We start from the raw sequence: 19,605 nt of genomic DNA, 5'->3' as shown, positions 1-19,605 counted from the left end.
CTATACTCCTGCAAAACACCCAATTGGAGCCTGCATACTTATACATTAAAGAAATTAACATTCTTAATATGTGAACATTATGTTTCCAATCTCATCATTTAAGTGACTTTATAGCCCACACAGATGTGCATTTTAATTACTGACTGTGCTTAGAATACTCAGTAATCACTTGTGCTGCTTTTTTATATTATATGATTACTGAATTATTTGAAACATTTTGTTTGACTGCTTTGACACTGGATTCACTGTGAGATAGCAGGAATGCAGCCTCACTGGTAGCCAGGGCACTCTGACACTGGATTCACTGTGAGATAGCAGATATGCAGCTTCACTGGCAGCCAGGGCACTCTGACACTGGATTCACTGTGAGATAGCAGGTATGCAGCCTCACTGGCAGCCAGGGCACTCTGACACTGGATTCACTGTGAGATAGCAGATATGCAGCTTCACTGGCAGCCAGGGCACTCTGACACTGGATTCACTGTGAGATAGCAGATATGCAGCTTCACTGGCAATCAGGGCACTTTGACACTGGATTCACTGTGAGATAGCAGATATGCAGCCTCACTGGCAATCAGGGCACTTTGACATTGGATTCACTGTGAGATAGCAGATATGCAGCCTCACTGGCAATCAGGGCACTTTGACACTGGATTCACTGTGAGATAGCAGGTATGCAGCCTCACTGGCAGCCAGGGCACTCTGACACTGGATTCACTGTGAGATAGCAGATATGCAGCCTCACTGGCAATCAGGGCACTTTGACACTGGATTCACTGTGAGATAGCAGATATGCAGCTTCACTGGCAGCCAGGGCACTCTGACACTGGATTCACTGTGAGATAGCAGATATGCAGCCTCACTGGCAGCCAAGGCACTCTGACACTGGATTCACTGTGAGATAGCAGATATGCAGCTTCACTGGCAGCCAGGGCACTCTGACACTGGATTCACTGTGAGATAGCAGATATGCAGCCTCACTGGCAATCAGGGCACTTTGACACTGGATTCACTGTGAGATAGCAGATATGCAGCCTCACTGGCAATCAGGGCACTCTGACACTGGATTCACTGTGAGATAGCAGATATGCAGCCTCACTGGCAGCCAGGGCACTCTGACACTGGATTCACTGTGAGATAGCAGATATGCAGCCTCACTGGCAGCCAGGGCACTCTGACACTGGATTCACTGTGAGATAGCAGATATGCAGCCTCACTGGCAGCCAGGGCAGTTTGGATTGTGAAATACAGAAATCCTTCATTCAGTAGATTAACAGGTGCAACAATGCACAATGCAAACTTTACCAAGTCATACCTTAAAATTGGAGATCGAATAGTAATAAATTCCCAAACAGCAACCAGCCGTCGTTCCTAATGAAATAACCCAGCTTATCAGATGAACTAAATATCGGAGAATCCTCTGTTTTGTTGTTAGCTGCCGGTGGAAATGCATTTTTTCTGATAACATTTCCTGTAAATATGAAGAATTCAGTGTTTTAACTACCAGTAGGATTGGGTAATTGTTAAGCTTTGAAATGCCATCATATTAACATCAAATTCAGTTTAACTTGCTCTATTTTCATGCAATATTTTCCTTGGTATTTGTCTATAAATATTTAATGAAGAGAATGCATGGGATCATTTTTCATTTTATATTTGGTCTGATGCTGACCTTATAGGATAGAATAGAATCCTACAGTGCAGAAGGAGGCCATTTGGCCCATCAAGTCTGCACCGACCACAATCCCACCCAGGCCCTATTCCTGTAACCCCACATATTTACCCTGCTAATCCTCCTGACATCAAGGGGCAATTTAGCATGGCCAATCCACCTAACCTGCACCCAGAGGAAACGCATGCAGACACAGGGAGAACGTACAAACTCCACACAGACAGTCACCCGAGGCCGGAATTGAACCCAGGTCCCTGGCGCTGTGAGGCAGCAGTGCTAACCATTGTGCCACCGTGCTTCCCGTGTGACCTGCCTCACTTAAATATACAATATAGTGGGCGGCACGGTAGCACAATGGTTAGCACTGCTGCTTCACAGCTCCAGGGACCTGGGTTCAATTCCCAGCTTGGGTCACTGTCTGTGTGGAGTTTGCACATTCTCCTCGTGTCTGCGTGGGTTTCCTCCGGGTGCTCCGGTTTCCTCCCACAGTCCAAAGATGTGCGGGTTAGGTTGATTGGCCATGCGAAATTGCCCCTTAGTGTCCTGGGATGCGTAGATTAGAGGGATTAGCAGGTAAAATATGTAGGGATATGGGGGTAGGGCCTGGGTGGGATTGTGGTCGGTGCAGACTCGATGGGCCGAATGGCCTCTTTCTGTACTGTAGGGTTTCTAAATATTCCCGCCTTGAGTGACTGTCTGTGGGGAGTTTGCACATTCTCCCCGTGTCTGCGTGGGTTCCTCTGGGTGCTCTGGTTTCCTCCCACAGTCCAAAAGACGTGCTGGTTAGGTGGATTGACCATGAATAATTCTCCCCCAGTGTAACCGAACAGGCGCCGGAGTGTGGCAACTAGGGGATTTTCACAGTAACTTCATTGCGGTGTTAATGTAAGCCTACTTGTGACACTAATAAATAAACTTTTAAACTTTTAAATATTAGCAAATTGCAACGCATTTCTCCATGTTGACAAATAGAAACATAGAAACATAGAAAAACTACAGCACAAACAGGCCCTTCGGCCCACAAGTTGTGCCGAACACATCCCTACCTTCTAGACCTACCTATAACCCTCTATCCTATTAAGCTCCATGTACTCATCCAGGAGTCTCTTAAAATACCCTATTGAGTTTGCCTCCACCACCACTGACGGCAGCCGATTCCACTCGCCCACCATCCTCTGTGTGAAAAACTTACCCCTAACATCTCCCCTGTACCTACCCCCCAGCACCTTAAACCTGTGTCCTCTCGTAGCAGACATTTCTACCCTGGGAAAAAGCCTCTGAGAGTCCACCCGATCTATGCCTCTCAACATCTTATACACCTCTATTAGGTCTCCTCTCATCCTTCGTCTCTCCAAGGAGAAAAGACCGAGCTCCCTCAGCCTATCCTCATAAGGCATGCCACTCAATCCAGGCAACATCCTTGTAAATCACCTCTGCACCCTTTCAATCATTTCCACATCCTTCCTGTAATGAGGCGACCAGAACTGAGCACAGTACTCCAAGTGGGGTCTGACGAGGGTCTTATATAGCTGCATCATTATCCCCGGACTCCTAAACTCAATCCCTCGATTGATAAAGGCCAGCACACCATACGCCTTCTTAACCACCTCCTCTACCTGCGGGGCCGATTTTAGAGTCCTATGGACCCGGACCCCAAGGTCCTTCTGATCTTCTGCAGCACTAAGAGTCTTTCCCTTAATATTGTACTCCTTCATCCCATTTGACCTACCAAAATGGACCACGATGCATTTATCTGGGTTGAAGTCCATCTGCCACTTGTCCGCCCAGTCTTGCATCCTATCTATGTCCCTCTGTAACTTCTGACATCCCTCCAGACTATCCACAACCCCACCAACCTTCGTGTCATCGGCAAACTTACCAACCCATCCCTCCGCTTCCTAATCCAGGTCATTTATGAAAATGACAAACAGCAAGGGTCCCAGAACAGATCCCTGGGGCACACCACTGGTGACCGACCTCCATTTAGAAAAAGACCCATCTATACCCACTCTCTGCCTCCTTTGGGCAAGCCAGTTCTGGATCCATCGGGCAGCAGCCCCTTGGATCCCATGCCCTCTCACTTTTTCTACAAGCCTTGCATGGGGGACCTTATCGAACGCCATGCTAAAATCCATATAAACCACATCTACCGCCTTCCCTTCGTCAATGTGTTTAGTCACATTTTCAAAGAACTCCACCAGGCTCGTAAGGCACGATCTGCCCTTGACAAAGCCATGCTGAGTATTCTTGAGCATACTAAACCTCTCTAAATGCTCATATATCCTGTCCCTCCGGATCTTCTCCATCAGCTTACCAACCACTGAGGTTAGACTCACCGGTCGGTAATTTCCTGGGCTATCCCTATTCCCCTTCTTGAAAATAGGAACCACATCCGCAATCCTCCAATCCTCCAGCACCTCTCCTGTCTCCATCGACGACGCAAAGATCATCGCCAGAGGCTCTGCAATCTCTTCCCTCGCCTCCCACAGTAACCTGGGGTACATCCCATCCGGACCCGGCGACTTATCTATCTTGATGCCATTCAAAGATTCCAGCACAACCTCTTTCTTAAAGTCCACATACTCAATCCTTTCAGTCCACCGCAAGCCCACAGTACATCCACCCATGTCCTCCTCTGTGAAAACCGAGGCAAAATACTCATTGAGCACCTCTGCCATTTCTACTGGTTCCGTACAGACTTCCCCGCCTTCACCTTTTATAGGCCCTATTCCATCACGTCTCATCCTTTTACTCTTCACATATTTAAAGAACGCCTTAGGGTCCTCCTTAATCCTACCTGCCAGGGCCTTCTCGTGACCCCTTCTGGCTCTCCTAATTTCCTTCTTTAGTCCCTTCCTACAAGCCGTAAACTCTTCTAAATCCCTATCTTCGTCAAGCTCTCTGAGCCTTTTGTACGCTTTCCTTTTCTTCTCGACTAGGTCCCGCACAGCTTTCGTGAATATCTTGAATATTAAGCATTTTCCTACACGTGTGGTACACAATGTTGCTGAGAACCGAATATTGGATGCCGTTGATTATTTTTCTTTATTCATTTGCAGGATTTAGACTTCACCAGCAACACTAGTATTTATTACCCATCCCTAGTGCCCCCTAAGAAGCTGATAGTGAGCAATCTGAGTGACAACTGAGTGGCTTGCAAGGCCATTCTGAAAACAGTCAACGATATGGGCGGCACGGTAGCACAGTGGTTAGCACTGCTGCTTCACAGCTCCAGGGACTTGGGTTCGATTCCCGGCTTGGGTCACTGTCTGTGTGGAGTTTGCACATTCTCCTCGTGTCTGCGTGGGTTTCCTCCGGGTGCTCCGGTTTCCTCCCACAGTCCAAAGATGTGCGGGTTAGGTTGATTGGCCATGCTAAAATTGCCCCTTAGTGTACTGAGATGTGTTGATTCGAGGGATTAGCGGGTTAATATGTAGGGGTATGAGGGTAGGGCCTGGGTGGGATTGTGGTCGGTGCAGACTCGATGGGCCAAATGGCCTCTTTCTGCACTGTAGGGTTTCTATGATTTCTATGATACTCAGAGGGTAAATGAGGTGATGTCCTGAGGGTTTGCCTGTTGTTTTTCCCCTAACTCCGGAAGAAAAGGATTCTCTTTCACCTCAGTAACATGGGCAAACTTCTGGGCTATTTTTTCAAAGTACACTGCTTTGCTTTCCTTTTCTCTCTGCCTTCCTTCAGAATTTTATTTATGTTGTGTGTCTTTCTGTAGTGGTTTTTGTAGCAGTGGGGGGAAGTGGGGTGGGGGGTTTCGGTGGGGCGGGTGGGGGGGAGGGGTCATCAGTCCTGGAATAATTTCCCTTTGCCAGAATTATTAACCCACACTGTACAGCACTGCTGAAACTTTTAGATGTTGCAAATCAAAAATTTACAAGATTATTATGTTCTTGGACTGTTTCTTTTATTTAAGGTAAAATGAAGAAGAAAGGGAGTCATGAGATCTGCTCTGAATTTAGAACGACAACAAGCCTGGGTTATTCAGTTGGTAAAGGTGTAAAGGTTTAGTGTGGGGGGGTAGGGAGGGGGGTGTGCAAGCTATTTTACTCGGCAATGGCAAGAATATCTGTGCTGCCAGCGGTGGGTAGCCTGTTAAACTTCAAGTCTCACGGGGAGGTGTTAAGATCAGATTTTATAAACGGTCATACTTTAAACTGTCTATTTAATTCCAACCTACAATGGAATTGTGGTGTAGAAGATAGCTAATTAACATTTCTACCTCAATGCATAGTCCACATGATTCATATTGTCATGGAGATGTGCTTTGAGGGTATGAGCCCCTGGCAAGCCATTGTCACAGGGTTTTTCTAAGATATTGATGAAACTCATAAAGGCATGTGAGCCCATGAGAGAGGGAGAGAGGAAGAGAGTCAACTAGTCCTGCACCTGAATTAGATTCAATTCTGACTCCGTTATTCACCATGCAGGATTTGAGTGGAAGCTCATACTCAAATTGAAGAGACCGAGTTTGTGAGGATTTAAACAAGACTGGCAGATTCACCTAGCTTTAGCTTAGAGGAAGGAATCTCCGGTGTAACTCTTAAATTGAAAGTCAGTCCTGAAATTAGGACCTATCTGCTGGGAAAGGAAAGAATTAGGCCACTGAGAGTGGAGAATAGTTTTTGGGCTGGTTTCAGGAGAATAAAGTTTCCACTTGAGGGACAGAGTAAAGTATATCTGCAGTGGGGGCCTATCAGTTGTGTTAACAGTCACACGGGGGATCTTTTCTGTTATTTAATGCATAAGTTGTTTCCAGAATGTGGTTATTCTTTGTTTCTTTTAGTTTGCCTGTTACAGTAAACATCCTAAAACTTGAAATCTTGTTGTGTGATCCTTTCAATCAGCCACTGGTAATTCAAATCTTTCTAAAATCTAGTGGTTTGAGAGGAACTATAAAATAGGGAAACCATTCTGATAGGTGACTGATGCAGGAAGGCCTTGGGTACTCTGTCCAAAATGATTGGTAGTTGAACTTGATATAATTGTAACATGTTAATTATCTCCATCACTCAAGGTGAGCAGAGGTTGTCTCCATCTCTGTTAGGCTGTAAACAAAATCAAAAACTAATGGACGGATTTCTCTGAAAGTTGGTACAAAGGACAGAAGGTATGGATCGGGATCCTGAACCTTTTGAAAAGATCATCTGATAACATTAGGAGATAGGCGGAATTGACATTCTTTTGAGAATCTGGTGTGTTGTTTCATATTGTGTGTTGCTTGTTGTTTTCGAGTGTTGTGGACTGTCTCAGCTGTGATATAATTTGTCATAGTGTCAAAACATCAGCAGAGCTTTCAGAGCAGGTTGTTGAGTGTGGATAGGCCTGAAACCGCCTCAGCTCTTAATAAAAATATTTATTTTTCAGCGTTTTAGTTACAGATATGCAAAAGCATCAAGGAAGAGGTATATAATGATGTTGGCAGCATGATGGAGAAATGTGCTCTAATGAATGCCTCTTCACTTGTCTGTGCTGTTTTTATCCTGTTCATCAAACTAGTTCAGAAGAAATAGAATCCCAACAGTGCAGGAGGAGGCCATTTGGCCCATCGAGTCTGCCCCGACTCTCCAACAGACCATCTTACCCAGGCCCTATTGCTGTAACACCATGTATTTATCCCATTAATCCACATAACCTACACAAGTTGGGACACTAAGGGACAATTTTGCATGGCCAATCCACCTAACCTGCACATCCTTGGACTGTGAGAGGAAACCGGAGCACCCAGAGAAAACCCACACAGACACAGGGAGAACGTGCAAACTCCACATAGACAGTCACCCAAGGCCGGAATTGAACTTGGGTCCCTGGTGCTGTGAGGCAGCAGTGCTAACCACTGTGCCACCGTGCTGTCGATAAACGTGTTATCAGCAACTAAATTTAAACCACCACAGCTGAGTAGAAATGTATCGTTAAAAATGTATCGTTACTAGGATGTTACCAGGACTTGATGGATTGAGTTATAAGGAGAGGTTGGATAAACTGGGACTTTTTTCTCAGGAGCGTAGGAGGCTGAAAGGTGATGTTATAGAGGTCTATAAAATAATGAGGGGCATAGATCAGCTAGATAGTCAATATCTTTTCCCAAAGGTAGGGGAGTCTAAAACTAGAAGCCATAGGTTTAAGGTGAGAGGGGAGAGATACAAAAGAGTCCAGAGGGGCAATTTTTTCAGACAGAGGGTCGTGAGTGTCTGGAACAAGCTACCAGAGGTAGTAGTAGAGGCGGGTACAATTTTATCTTTTAAAAAGCATTTAGACAGTTACATGGGTACGATGGGTATAGAGGGATATGGGCCAAATGCAGGAAATTGGGACTAGCTTAGCGGTTTAAAACAAAAGGGTGGCATGGACAAGTTGGGCCGAAGGGCCTGTTTCCATGCTGTAAACCTGTATGACTCTATAAAAGGATTTTTTGATTTATTTGAGGCTGAACTATAGATATTTTTTAAAATGGGATAACATTTCATGCTTTTTAATATATATTGAAACATGTTTATAATGGATTCAGCTTAATTCCCATGCGTAAGAAGCTGAATGTTACATCAGGTTAAGCATTAGGAATTAACAATGTGCTGCTGTGTATGAGACATCGGATACCTTTAACTGTGTGCTCAGGTTCCTTCTTTTCAGTTCCACCGCTTTCTCATTCGTTATGTTGAAGTCCCATGAACACAGGAGCTTGGCCGCATCACCAGAAAAAATCCCAACTGCAATAATGCTTTCATTGAATGACTTTGCCATGCTGAAGCAGAAAAACAATGAATGAGACACGCAGCCCACAACATTATTAACCAGCCTCATAAAGACAGCCTTTTCTTTATTTCACCTTTTGTGGATGGTTTTGTATTTATTAGCTGGAGAATGGATGTCAGCGTTTATTAATGGAGCATTTGCAATAGAACAATGTTACCGTCCCCGCTCGCCGCGGGAATTGGAGTGGGCGAGGGGCGGACCGTGGAAAGGTTGACCTCAGGTGGGATTTTCCGGTTTTGCGTTGAGCGTGGCTGGAAAATCCCACCTGTACTGTACGTGGAGCTGTACAACCCCGAATTAATATCAAATACATTTAAAGGTTTAAAGAATATTCAAAGTGTTTGAAATCAGAAACAAATACAGAATATGTTGAAGGTAGTCAGTATTTGAAAAAGGTAATGGTTGATCAATTTTAAGCTAGTGAACAAATCCAATATTTCTTCCATTTATTTTAAATGGGTGGGGTTTTCCTGCCTCGCCCACCCCGAAACCGGAAAATCCTGCCTGAGGTCAACAGACCTTTTATTGGTCCGCCCCGCGCCCGCTCCAATTCCCGTGGCGGGCGGAATGGGAAAATTCCCCCCATAGACTCAGAACAGACGAAAGATCTTTGTTCGGTTAAGAATAGGGAAGATCCCTTCTGTCCTTTACCTGTAAAAAAATCAGTCACTTTCTTGAAGAAATGGGTTTTTGATTTCATAGAATCCTACAGTGCAGAAGGAGGCCATTCGGCCCATCGAGTCTGCAGCGACCACAATCCCACCCAGGCCCTATTCCTGTAGCACCACAAATTTACCCTGCTAATCCCTTCCCTGACATTAAGGCCGGAATTTGACCGGTGACGCCTGCTCCGATTCCGGGGGCGGGTGAGGCTCGGAGAACGGCATTCTTCATTGGCCTCGGGTGGGGTTGTACAAACCTCGGGCGGACATGCCGGTAAAAGCCCGCTCTAAGGGCCAATTCAACATGGCCAATCAACCTAACCTAACCTTTGGAGTGTGAGAGGAAACCCACGCAGACATGGTGAGAACGTGCAAACTCCACACAGTCACCCAAGGCCAGTGAGGCAGCAGAGCTAACCACTGTGCCAACGTGCCACCCATTTCATTGCAAAAAGTATATAGTGGTCAAATGAAACTAGATTTTGCCAGTATAGTGAACTGGTAACTCACTGCATAATCTGAGCATGTGCACAATTCCTTTCCAGCAGTAACAGACCAGCTTGCTTGCTTTGTTCACAATGTGGAGATGCCGGCGTTGGACTGGGGTAAACACAGTAAGGAGTCTAACAACACCAGGTTAAAGTCCAACAGGTTGATTCCTCCTTTTAAGGGAGGTAAACCTGTTGGACTTTAACCTGGTGTTGTTAGACTCCTGACTGTGCTTTGTTCACAGCCAGAGCCCCTGAATTCATGCCAGTTAGATACCATATCCAAGTTTCATTCCAGCAGAGACAATGTAGGAAATGGAAACTTGCATAAATGTCAGCACTCCAACTCATTGTGCTGTACAGAAAACTGTCCTTAAAACATCTTCGCAGATGATTTAGAGAGATTTTATACTGAAGACTAGTTCAAATTTTTTTAATGTGGCAGCATCTTAGTCGTACACATGTGAAGGAGAGAGAAACTTGATCAGAATAATGAAGAATATGTATTGAAATCATTATGAGAAAAGTCAGGAAGATAATTGGATTAAAGTTTTGTTTTTCATGTCACATTGCCCTGCTCGTCATATGCACAGAATTATATAATTACAGTAATTATCTGAAATTAATTAATTGTTCATTAAATAACTGGCAACTAGTCATCCAGGTAACTTTGAATGATCAAGTCAGTGAACCGTGTTTTACAAGATGTTGGGGTACACTTTCCTGTTTGCTAATGGCAGTAAGGGAGGTAAATATAAACTCTGTTCTATCTAATAGTTTATAAGCTGAAAGGATTATGTCCAATTACCTGTAAACCAAATACAGAAAGCAACTCAGCATGTAAAGTCCAATAGTGAGGAAGTAAGCCAGCTGCATATTGTACTGTTCCACAGTGGGGCTTGCTTGAATGCTAGTATTTGAATAAAACCCGTAGTAAAAAATAGTTTTTGAAAAATAACCCTGCAAGAGAAAAGATATATATATTTACTTTGGCACAATCAAATAATCATAGATTCCCTATAGTGCAGAAGGAGGCCATTCGGCCCAATGAGTTTGCACTGACTCTCTAAAAGAGCGTCTTTCCGAGGTCCACCCCCATCCATCCCTGTAACCTTATGTATTTACCCCACTAATTCCCCCAACTTGCACATCCCAGACACTAAGGGGCAATTTAGTATGACCAATCAATCTACATCTTTGGACTGAGAGAGGAAACCGGAGCACCTGGAGGAAACTCACGTAGACACGGCGAGAATATGCAAACTCTGCACAGGCAGTGACCCGAGGCTGGAATTGAACTCGGGTCCTTGGCGCTGTGAGGCAGCGGCGCTAACCACTGTGCCACTGTGCCACTAAAATGCAGAATCGAAAAGTACAGAAACTTAGAAAACAATTTGACAATATTTTCGTAATAAAAAGCAGAATATTGTGGATTCAGGACATCTGAAATACAAAGAGAAAATGCTGGATAAACTCAGCAAGTCTGGCAGCGAGAAATATTTCAGGTTTATCCGACCTTCTACAGATCCTTTTTTCAACAGTTTCTTTCCTGAAAGGACATTAGTGAACCAGATGGATTTTTGTGACAATCCACAATAGTTTCTTGGCTATCATTACTTAGACATTGGCAAGGGTTTCCTCCCACCCTCGCAGTGTGTTCTCTGGCAGCAAAGATAGTTCGCCATTGGCCGACAGCAGGATATTCTGGTCTGGCCGATGACTATGGCGTTTAGTGTGCCCTGCACCTTCCACTGCCAGGGAACCGGCCACTGGAGGGTCGCTATTAGTGGGACTGGAAGATCATGTTGGCACCAAGGGCTGGAAAATTCCACCTGAACTTTCAATTCCAGATTTTTAAATTGAACTAAGTCCCACCAGCTGCAATGTTGGGATTTAAACCCATGTTCCAGAGTATTAGCCTGGGCCTACTAGCCCAGTGACATTATCACCACAACAACAATACTCAGAAGCTTGACACCATCCAGGACAAAGCAGCTGCTTGATTGGCACCACATCCACAAACATCCACTCCCTTCACCACCGACGCTCAGTAGCAGCAGTGTGTACTATCTACAAGATGCACTGCAGCAATTCACCAAAGATCCTTAGACACTCCAAGCCCACGACCTTTTCCATCTAGAAAAGGAAGGGCAGCAGGTACATGGGAATACCACCACCTGCAAGATCCTTTTAACATTTTTTTACATCTTGAGGTATACACATAATCCCATCTTTAGCAGTTATTACTCACAAAATAGTTTTGTTCTTTATCAACTTGTTTTTGGATGACAATTAAAACTTCAAACATGACTGTCGGTAACTATTTGAAATTGGCCAGTGGAAGTGACATAAAAATACCGTGAGTTTGCTAAGATATTTCTATGAGTTAATTATTGTTTTAATTTGAAGGTTACTGGAATGCCTCAGTTTAAGGATACTTACTGAACCTGTGAGTAGCTCCAAGCCTGTGAATGTGATATTGTTTTCTCCCATATCGAAGAACTGGGGGATGGTAATGAAGCTGAAGTTGATCAAGAAGGAGAAGAGGTTGAACATAAGGAGCCACTTGAGGAAAGTGAAATAGGAAAGCACACTTGTCCCAAACTTGCTGCCAATGATTTTTAGGGATCTTGTCCAGGGATGAATTGACTGGAAACATATTAGCAGATTCTCACGAAAGCGACGAAGAAACTAAAATGAACAAGATAAAGAAATACATTAATGGTTACTGATGACATTGATTAGCCTACATTGAATCTCCTCATTTATCTTGTAACACTGAATGCAGGAATTGGGACGTCTTGTTGAAGTTGTACAAGACACTTGGAATCCTGTGTACAGTTCTGGTCACCAGATTGTAGAAAAGATATTATTAAATTAGAAAGAGTGCAGAAAAGATTTACTCGGATGCTACAGGGACTTGATGGTTTGAGTTATAAGGAGAGGCTGGATACACTGGGACTTTTTTCTCTGGAGCGTAGGAGGCTGAGGGGTGATCTCATAGAGGTCTATAAAATAATGAGGGGCATAGATCAGCTAGATAGTCAATATCTATTCCCAAAGAGATGGGAGTCTAAAACTAGAGGGCATAGGATTAAGATGATAGGGGAGAGATACAAAAGAGTCCAGAGGGTCCATTTTTTCACACAGAGGGTGGTGAGTGTCTGGAACAAGCTGCCAGAGGTAGTAGTAGAGGTGGATACAATTTTGTCTTTTAAAAAGCGTTTAGACAGTTACATGGGTAAAATGGGTATAGAGGGATATGGGCCAAATGCAGGCAATTGGAATTAGCTTAGGGGTAAAAACAAAAGGGCGGCATGGACAAGTTGGGCCGAAGGGCTTGTTTCCTTGCTGTAAACTGCGATGACTCTATGAACACACCTCCATTTCCGAGTATTTTCATAACCCAACATTGTAAGATGTCCATTGCAATCACATCTTTCTCCCAATTTGCATTTCTCTATTCCTTCCAGATATTTGAGCTGTTTGAATTGTTTTGGTTTGTAATTGTATGGGATTTTCTGATGAGATCCTTTATGGTAAGGTGATGGCAGCATCCTCAAGTAGCACAGCAGAGGGAATGAGAGAAGCAGCTGGAATTGTGTTGGAATAGTCAAATTGAGAGGTAACAGGCTTGGATGAGGGTTTCAGCAACAAATGAGCTGAGATGTGGCAAAACAGGGACAGCAGGCAGTGAGGAAGGCAAATGGTATTTGGCCTTCATTTCAAGGGGACAGGAGTAAGGATATCTTCCTGCAGCTGTACAGGGCCTTGGAGAGACCACACCAGAAGTATTGTGTGTAGTTTCAGTCTCTATATCTAAGAAAGGAGAGGGAGTGCAGTGAAGGTTCACCAGACTGATTCCTGGAATAGCAGGATTGTCATATGAGGAGAGATTGGATTGATTGGGCCTGTATTCACTGGAATTTAAAAGACATGGTGTAAATACTCAGTATTCCAAGTGTGGCCTTACCATATTACAATCATGTTAATATGATTGTAACATATTAAATTAACATAAGAACATAAGAACTAGGAGCAGGAGTAGGCCATCTGGCCCCTCGAGCCTGCTCCGCCATTCAATAAGATCATGGCTGATCTTTTCATGGACTCAGCTCCACTTACCCGCCCACTCACCATAACCCTTAATTCCTTTCCTGTTCAAAAATGTATCTATCCTTGCTTTAAAAACATTCAATGAGGTAGCCTCAACTGCTGCACTGGGCAGGGAATTCCACAGATTCACAACCCTTTGTGTGAAGAAGTTCCTCCTCAACTCAGTCCTAAATGTGCTCCCCCTTATTTTGAGGGGATACCCCCTAGTTCTGGTTTCACCCGCCAGTGGAAACAACTTCCCTGCTTCAATCTTATCTCTTCCCTTCATAATCTTATATGAAGGCTTGGAGGACCGAAGGGCCTGTTTCCTGTGCTGTACTGTTCTTTGTTCTATGTTCTTTGGCCTCACCAGCACCTTATACAGCTGCAACATAACCTCGCTGTTTTTAAACTTCATCCCTCTAGCAATGAAGGACAAAGTTCCATTTGCCTTCTTAATTACCTGCTGCACCTGCAAACCAACTCCTTGTGATTCTTGCACAAGGACACCCAGGTCCCTCTGCACAGCAGCATGCTGCAAGTTTTTACCATTTAAATAATAGTCCATTTTGCTGTTATTCCTACCAAAATGGATAACCTCACATTTACCAACATTGTACTCCATCTGCCAGACCCTCGCTTAGATTATCTATATCCCTTTGCAGACTTTCAGCATCCTCTGCACACTTTGCTCTGCCACTCACCTTAGTGTCATTTGCGAATTTTGACACACTACACTTGGTCCCCAACTCCAAATCATCTATGTAAATCGTAAACAATTGCGGTCCCAACACTGATCCCTGAGGCACACCACTAGTCACTGATCGCCAACCAGAAAAACATCCATTAACCCCCACTCTTTGCTTTCTGTCAGTTAACCAATCCTCTATCCATGCTAATACATTACCCATAACACCGTGCATCTTTGTCTTATGCAGCAGTCTTTGGTGCGGCACCTTGTCAAATGCCTTCTGGAAATCCAGATACGCCACATCCACAGGTTCCCCATTGTCCACTGCACATGTAATGTTCTCAAAGAATTCCACCAAATTAGTCAAACATGACCTTCCCTTCATGAACCCATGCTGCGTCTTACCAATGGGACAATTTATATCCAGATGTCTCGCTATTTCTTCCTTGATAATAGATTCAAGCATTTTCCTCACTACAGAAGTTAAGCGAACCAGCTTATAGTTACCCGCCTTTTATCTATTTCCTTTTTTAAACAGTAGCATCACGTTTGAAAATTCTGTCAGGCCTGGACAGACCGGATGCAGGGATGTTGTTTCCTCTGGCTGGAGGGTCTAGAACAAGGGGTCAAAGTCTCCGGATACGGGACAGGCCATTTAGGACAGAGATGAAGAGAAGTTTTGTGAGCCTGTGGAATTCTCTATCACAGAAGGCTGTGGAGGCCAAGTCACTGACTGTATTTATAAGGAAATAGAGAGATTTCTAGACACTAAAGGTGTCCGGGGAATGGCGAGAGCGCAGGAGTCTGGCATTGAGATAGAGGATCAACCATGATCATGGTGAATAGCACCACAGGCTCAAAGGGCTGAATGGCCTACTCCTGCTCCTAGTTTCTATGGTTCGATGTTAATTGAGATATGGTCTGAATGTTTGGTCAGAAGTTCATCTCAGTTTCGATATGACACAGATTGTGAACAATCAGACCATTGATAAGGAGAGAATTTGAGTGGATAACTAGAGAATGGAAGTTGTGGGAGGGATGGAAGATAATGGCTACAGCCTTCCCAATATTTAATTAGAGAAACTTTCTGTCCATCCAATACTGGATGCCAGACTAGCGCTTTGTTAATTTACAGATGATCAAGGGAAGTGGTGGTGAGGTAGGGTGGGTGAGGTAGGGTCAGTGGGGTAGGGTGGGTGGGGTAGGGTGGGTGGGTAGGGTGGGTGGGTCAGTGGGGTAGGGTGGGTGAGGTAGGGTCAGTGGGGTAGGATGCGTGGGGGAGGGTGGGGGGGAAGGTGAGTGGGGTAGGGTGGGTGAGGTAGGGGAGGGTGGGTAGGTAGAGTGGGTGGGGGAGGGTGGATGGGGTCGGGTGGATGGGGTCAGGTGGGTGGGGGAGGGTGGGTGGGGTGGGGGAGGGTGTGTGGGGGAGGGTCGGTGGGGGAGGGTTGGGTGAGGGAGGGTGTGTGGGGGAGGGTTGGGTGGGGTAAAGACGGTGGGTGGGGGAGGGTAGGGAAGGGTCGGGTGTCACCAGTTTAATTTTGAAAACTGTTGTTGTGTTTGGGATGATTTCACTGATGGGAAACGTGTGGCTGAGAAATAGGAGAAAGGACAGGTCCGTGTGAGGTATTGCTGTGGAAGTGGGAAGAGAAGCTTTTCCAGGAGATTCTGTGGCCAGGATAGAAAACAGATCTGTTCTCAAACCTTGAACCGTGCTATCATTTATAGAAACTGGCTCGGTTTTTAATTAGCTGCCGTGCTGTTCTTCAAATTAATGTTTTGACAAATACTTTGTTAAGGTTTGTCAATGTCAATTACATCAATAAATGAGGGGATGATGGGTAATTGAACACATAAGCAGGGGACAGCTGGGACACTGGGGGTGGGTGAGGAGTGTTAACTCTGAACCAAGTCAATAAATTCTCTCAAGCAAGGAATCGCTCGGTATCCGAGCTTTGACTTCAGCATCCGGTGTGGATCCCAATAATATTTAATATCCCTGGCATCGAGTGTTAGTCGGCTGTCAGTGTTTCATACGTTAGGTCAGATATTCTATCATCTGCATATTATTGCTGTGCATCTCTGAGTAGAGACTTTGAACAACACCTGTCACTTCTGGTTGGAAATTAGACAGCGGGGGAAATGGGGACAAATACAGTGAAGCTCCAATCTCCGTCCCTCTGTGTCCTGCTCAATGCCCTTTTCAAATCATTACTGTAGTGTTCCTGGCGCTACAACGCCTCTGTTTATGAATATGTCCCGTTCAAACTTACAAAGAATGCTTTATACAGCAGCTGGGTGCATGTATGTATTTGAACTTCTGTTTCTGTTGAATGTGGTCCAAACGTCTGCTGAACCTGATCCCTGGTAAGAGACGGTGGAAATGTAAAATTTACATTGCAGTTATGTAATAGATATTTTATAATACTTGCTGCCATTGCATTATTGTTAATTGTTCACATTTCCACATTTGGAATTCATAGCTGGACAGAAAACCGTGACAGAATCTGTCATCATCATCAAGCCATTCCTAGGTTCTTGTACATTCATAGAATCCCTACAGTACAGAAGGAAACCATTTGGCCATCAAGCCTGCACCAACAACTATCCCACCCTATCTCCGTAACACCACATATTTAGCCTGCTAATATCCCTGAAATTAGGGTCAATTTAGCATGGCCAATCAACCTAACCCACATATCTTTGGAGTGTGGGAGGAAACCGGAGCACCCGGAGGAAACCCATGCAGACACAGGGAGAACGTGCAAACTCCACACAGACAGTGACACAAGGCTGGAATTGAACCTGGGTCCCTAGCGCTGTGAGGCAGCAATGCTAACCACTGTGCCGCCGTGCCGCCATCAATTCGAATGTTTCCTTGTTTGGAGACATTTTGCTGACATCTGTTCTAATCTCGCTCTTCTCTGCTTTCAATTAATGGAGCCTTAATCAGCTGCTTTTGTCTGACGTGAATAATGCACAGAACATTTACCTTTTCTATGAGCATCTGCTGAGAGAGAAATAAACATTTCAGGTTGATAAACTTCCATCAGAACTTTCCTGGTGAAATGTTATCACGCTGAAATGTTAACGTTGTTCTCGACAGATTCTACCAGACCCGGGTCTGAACCTTGGTGCTTTTCCCAGGGTGGAAGAGTCAATTACTAGGGGGCACAGGTTTAAGATGTGAGGGGCAAGGTTTAAAAGAGATGTACGAGGCAAGTTTTTTATACAGAGGGTGGTGGGTGCCTGGAACTCGCTGCCGGGGGAGGTAGTGGAAGCAGGTACGATCGTGAGTTTTAAGGGGCGTCATGACAAATACCTGAATAGGATGGGAATAGAGGGATATGGTCCCCGGAAGGGTAGGGGGTTTTAGTTCAGTCGGGCAGCATGGTCGGTGCAGGCTTGGAGGGCCGAAGGGCCTGTTCCTGTGCTGTAATTTTGTTTGTTCTTTGTTCTTGTTCTTACTGGTGAGTCTCACCACCGCCAGATAGAAGGCAGGAGACACCCCTCATTGGTGGGTGGCATGACCCAGGACGGCTGATTAAGAGGCCACTGTCCAATTAAAGACAGCAGGCCACCTCCCAAGATCTGCTCACCCAATCAGAGGGCCAGCAGCTCAGCAACTGCTGCTAGTGGTGGTGGCCATCGCTGAGGCTCCAGAGAGAGAGGCTACAAATGGCAGAGTGTCCTTGAAGATTGCTAAGTAAAGTTGGGGAAAGAATGGCTCGATAATCAGATACCAGAAATTAGTGGCGGATGATTGGTCATGGAGTGCTGTAGTAGATTGGCTAGAGAATAGCTATTACTGCAGTCATGGAGTGCCCGTCAAGGAAGGCCCACCACATCTTTAAACCCTAATGGAGGCCACCAAGTTTCACAGTTCCTCCCCAGCTGAGAGGGCAGAAGGTGTCTCAGTTTAATGCCTCATCGGATTACGGCACTGAAATGTCAGCCTAATTTGTTTGCCTGAGGCGCTATATGACGCTGAAGACTAAGTGGTAAATAAGATGCACAGGAGGCAGGTTCTTGAAGGAGAACACAATTCCAGGCACAAAACCAGATCTGCTGGGTGAAATTTTAAAAGCACGGTTTGGGGGGAGGGGGGGTGGGGGGGGGAGGGGGGGTGGGGGGGGGGAGGGGGGGTGGGGGGGGGGGGCGGCATCATGAGTATCACAACCTCACTCTCGATAAAAATAGATTATGTTTGCAGGAACGCAGACCAGGTTTGCCAGTGGTGGCTGTCTCCCGATTTGAGGATGAGGTCTACTCAAGACCTTGAGTTTCTGCCGTGCGTCTCCATGTGGCTGAACAGGCGATTCAGCATTGAAATATCTTTGGGGACATGGGGCAGGACTTCCCCAGAGGCAATGTTACCGTAACGCTGGGAAAGGTAAAGTGACACAAAGCTCAGAGTCAGCCCTTATCATTGGTCATAGAAATCATAGAAATCATAGAAACCCTACAGTGCAGAAAGAGGCCATTCGGCCCATCGAGTCTGCACCGACCACAATCCCACCCAGGCCCTACCCTCATATCCCAACAGATTTAGCCACTAATCCCTCTAACCTACGCATCTCAGGACACTAAGGGACAATTTTTAGCACGGCCAATCAACCTCACTCGCACATCTTTGGACTGTGGGAGGAAACCGGAGCACCCGGAGGAAACCCACGCAGACACGAGGAGAATGTGCAAACTCCACACAGACAGTGACCCGAGCCGGGAATCGAACCCAGGTCCCTGGAGTTGTGAAGCAGCAGTGCTAACCACTGTGCTACCGTGTCGTCCCTTGAGTCAAGCATGACCTCTACTGAGGGTCACGGGTTTCTGCCGTGGGACTGGACTGGCTGATTGTTGATGAGCTGAATAGACGCAGCCAGATAGATTGGGAATAGTGTGGGGAATATCACACAACCTTTTTTCTCTTTTTTCTCTGGAGCGCAGGAGGCTGAGGAGTGATTTATAGAGTTCTATAAAATAATGAGGGGCATAGATCAGCTAGATAGTCAATATCTTTTCCCAAAGGTAGGGGAGTCTAAAACTAGAGGACATAGGTTTAAGGTGAGAAGGGAGAGATACAAAAGGGTCCAGAGGGACAATTTTTTCACACAGAGGGTGGTGAGTGTCTGGAACAAGCTGCCAGAGGTAGTAGTAGAGGCGGGTACAATTTTGTCTTTTAAAAAGCATTCAGACAGTTACATGGATATGATGGGTATTGAGGGATATGGGCCA

The 19,605-nt window shown here is 45.3% G+C and overlaps 1 protein-coding gene across 1 annotated transcript in view; it reads right to left on the bottom strand.

The window, feature by feature from the left end:
- The window catches only part of tmc5 (transmembrane channel like 5), a 256,340-nt gene that overhangs the window by 121,066 nt on the left and 115,669 nt on the right, over positions 1–19,605 (bottom strand). The window contains exons 7-11 of the mRNA XM_078240932.1: positions 16,644–16,734; positions 12,030–12,278; positions 10,396–10,547; positions 8,282–8,426; positions 1,316–1,471 (exon numbers count right to left, since the gene is read on the bottom strand). Coding sequence (XP_078097058.1) covers positions 1,316–1,471; positions 8,282–8,426; positions 10,396–10,547; positions 12,030–12,278; positions 16,644–16,734 — 793 coding nt within the window. The remainder of the gene's footprint in view (positions 1–1,315; positions 1,472–8,281; positions 8,427–10,395; positions 10,548–12,029; positions 12,279–16,643; positions 16,735–19,605) is intronic.

The sequence above is a fragment of the Mustelus asterias genome, chromosome 23, assembly GCF_964213995.1.
Source record: "Mustelus asterias chromosome 23, sMusAst1.hap1.1, whole genome shotgun sequence".
Lineage (NCBI taxonomy): Eukaryota > Metazoa > Chordata > Chondrichthyes > Carcharhiniformes > Triakidae > Mustelus > Mustelus asterias.
This window is presented reverse-complemented; position numbering and strand designations above follow the sequence as displayed.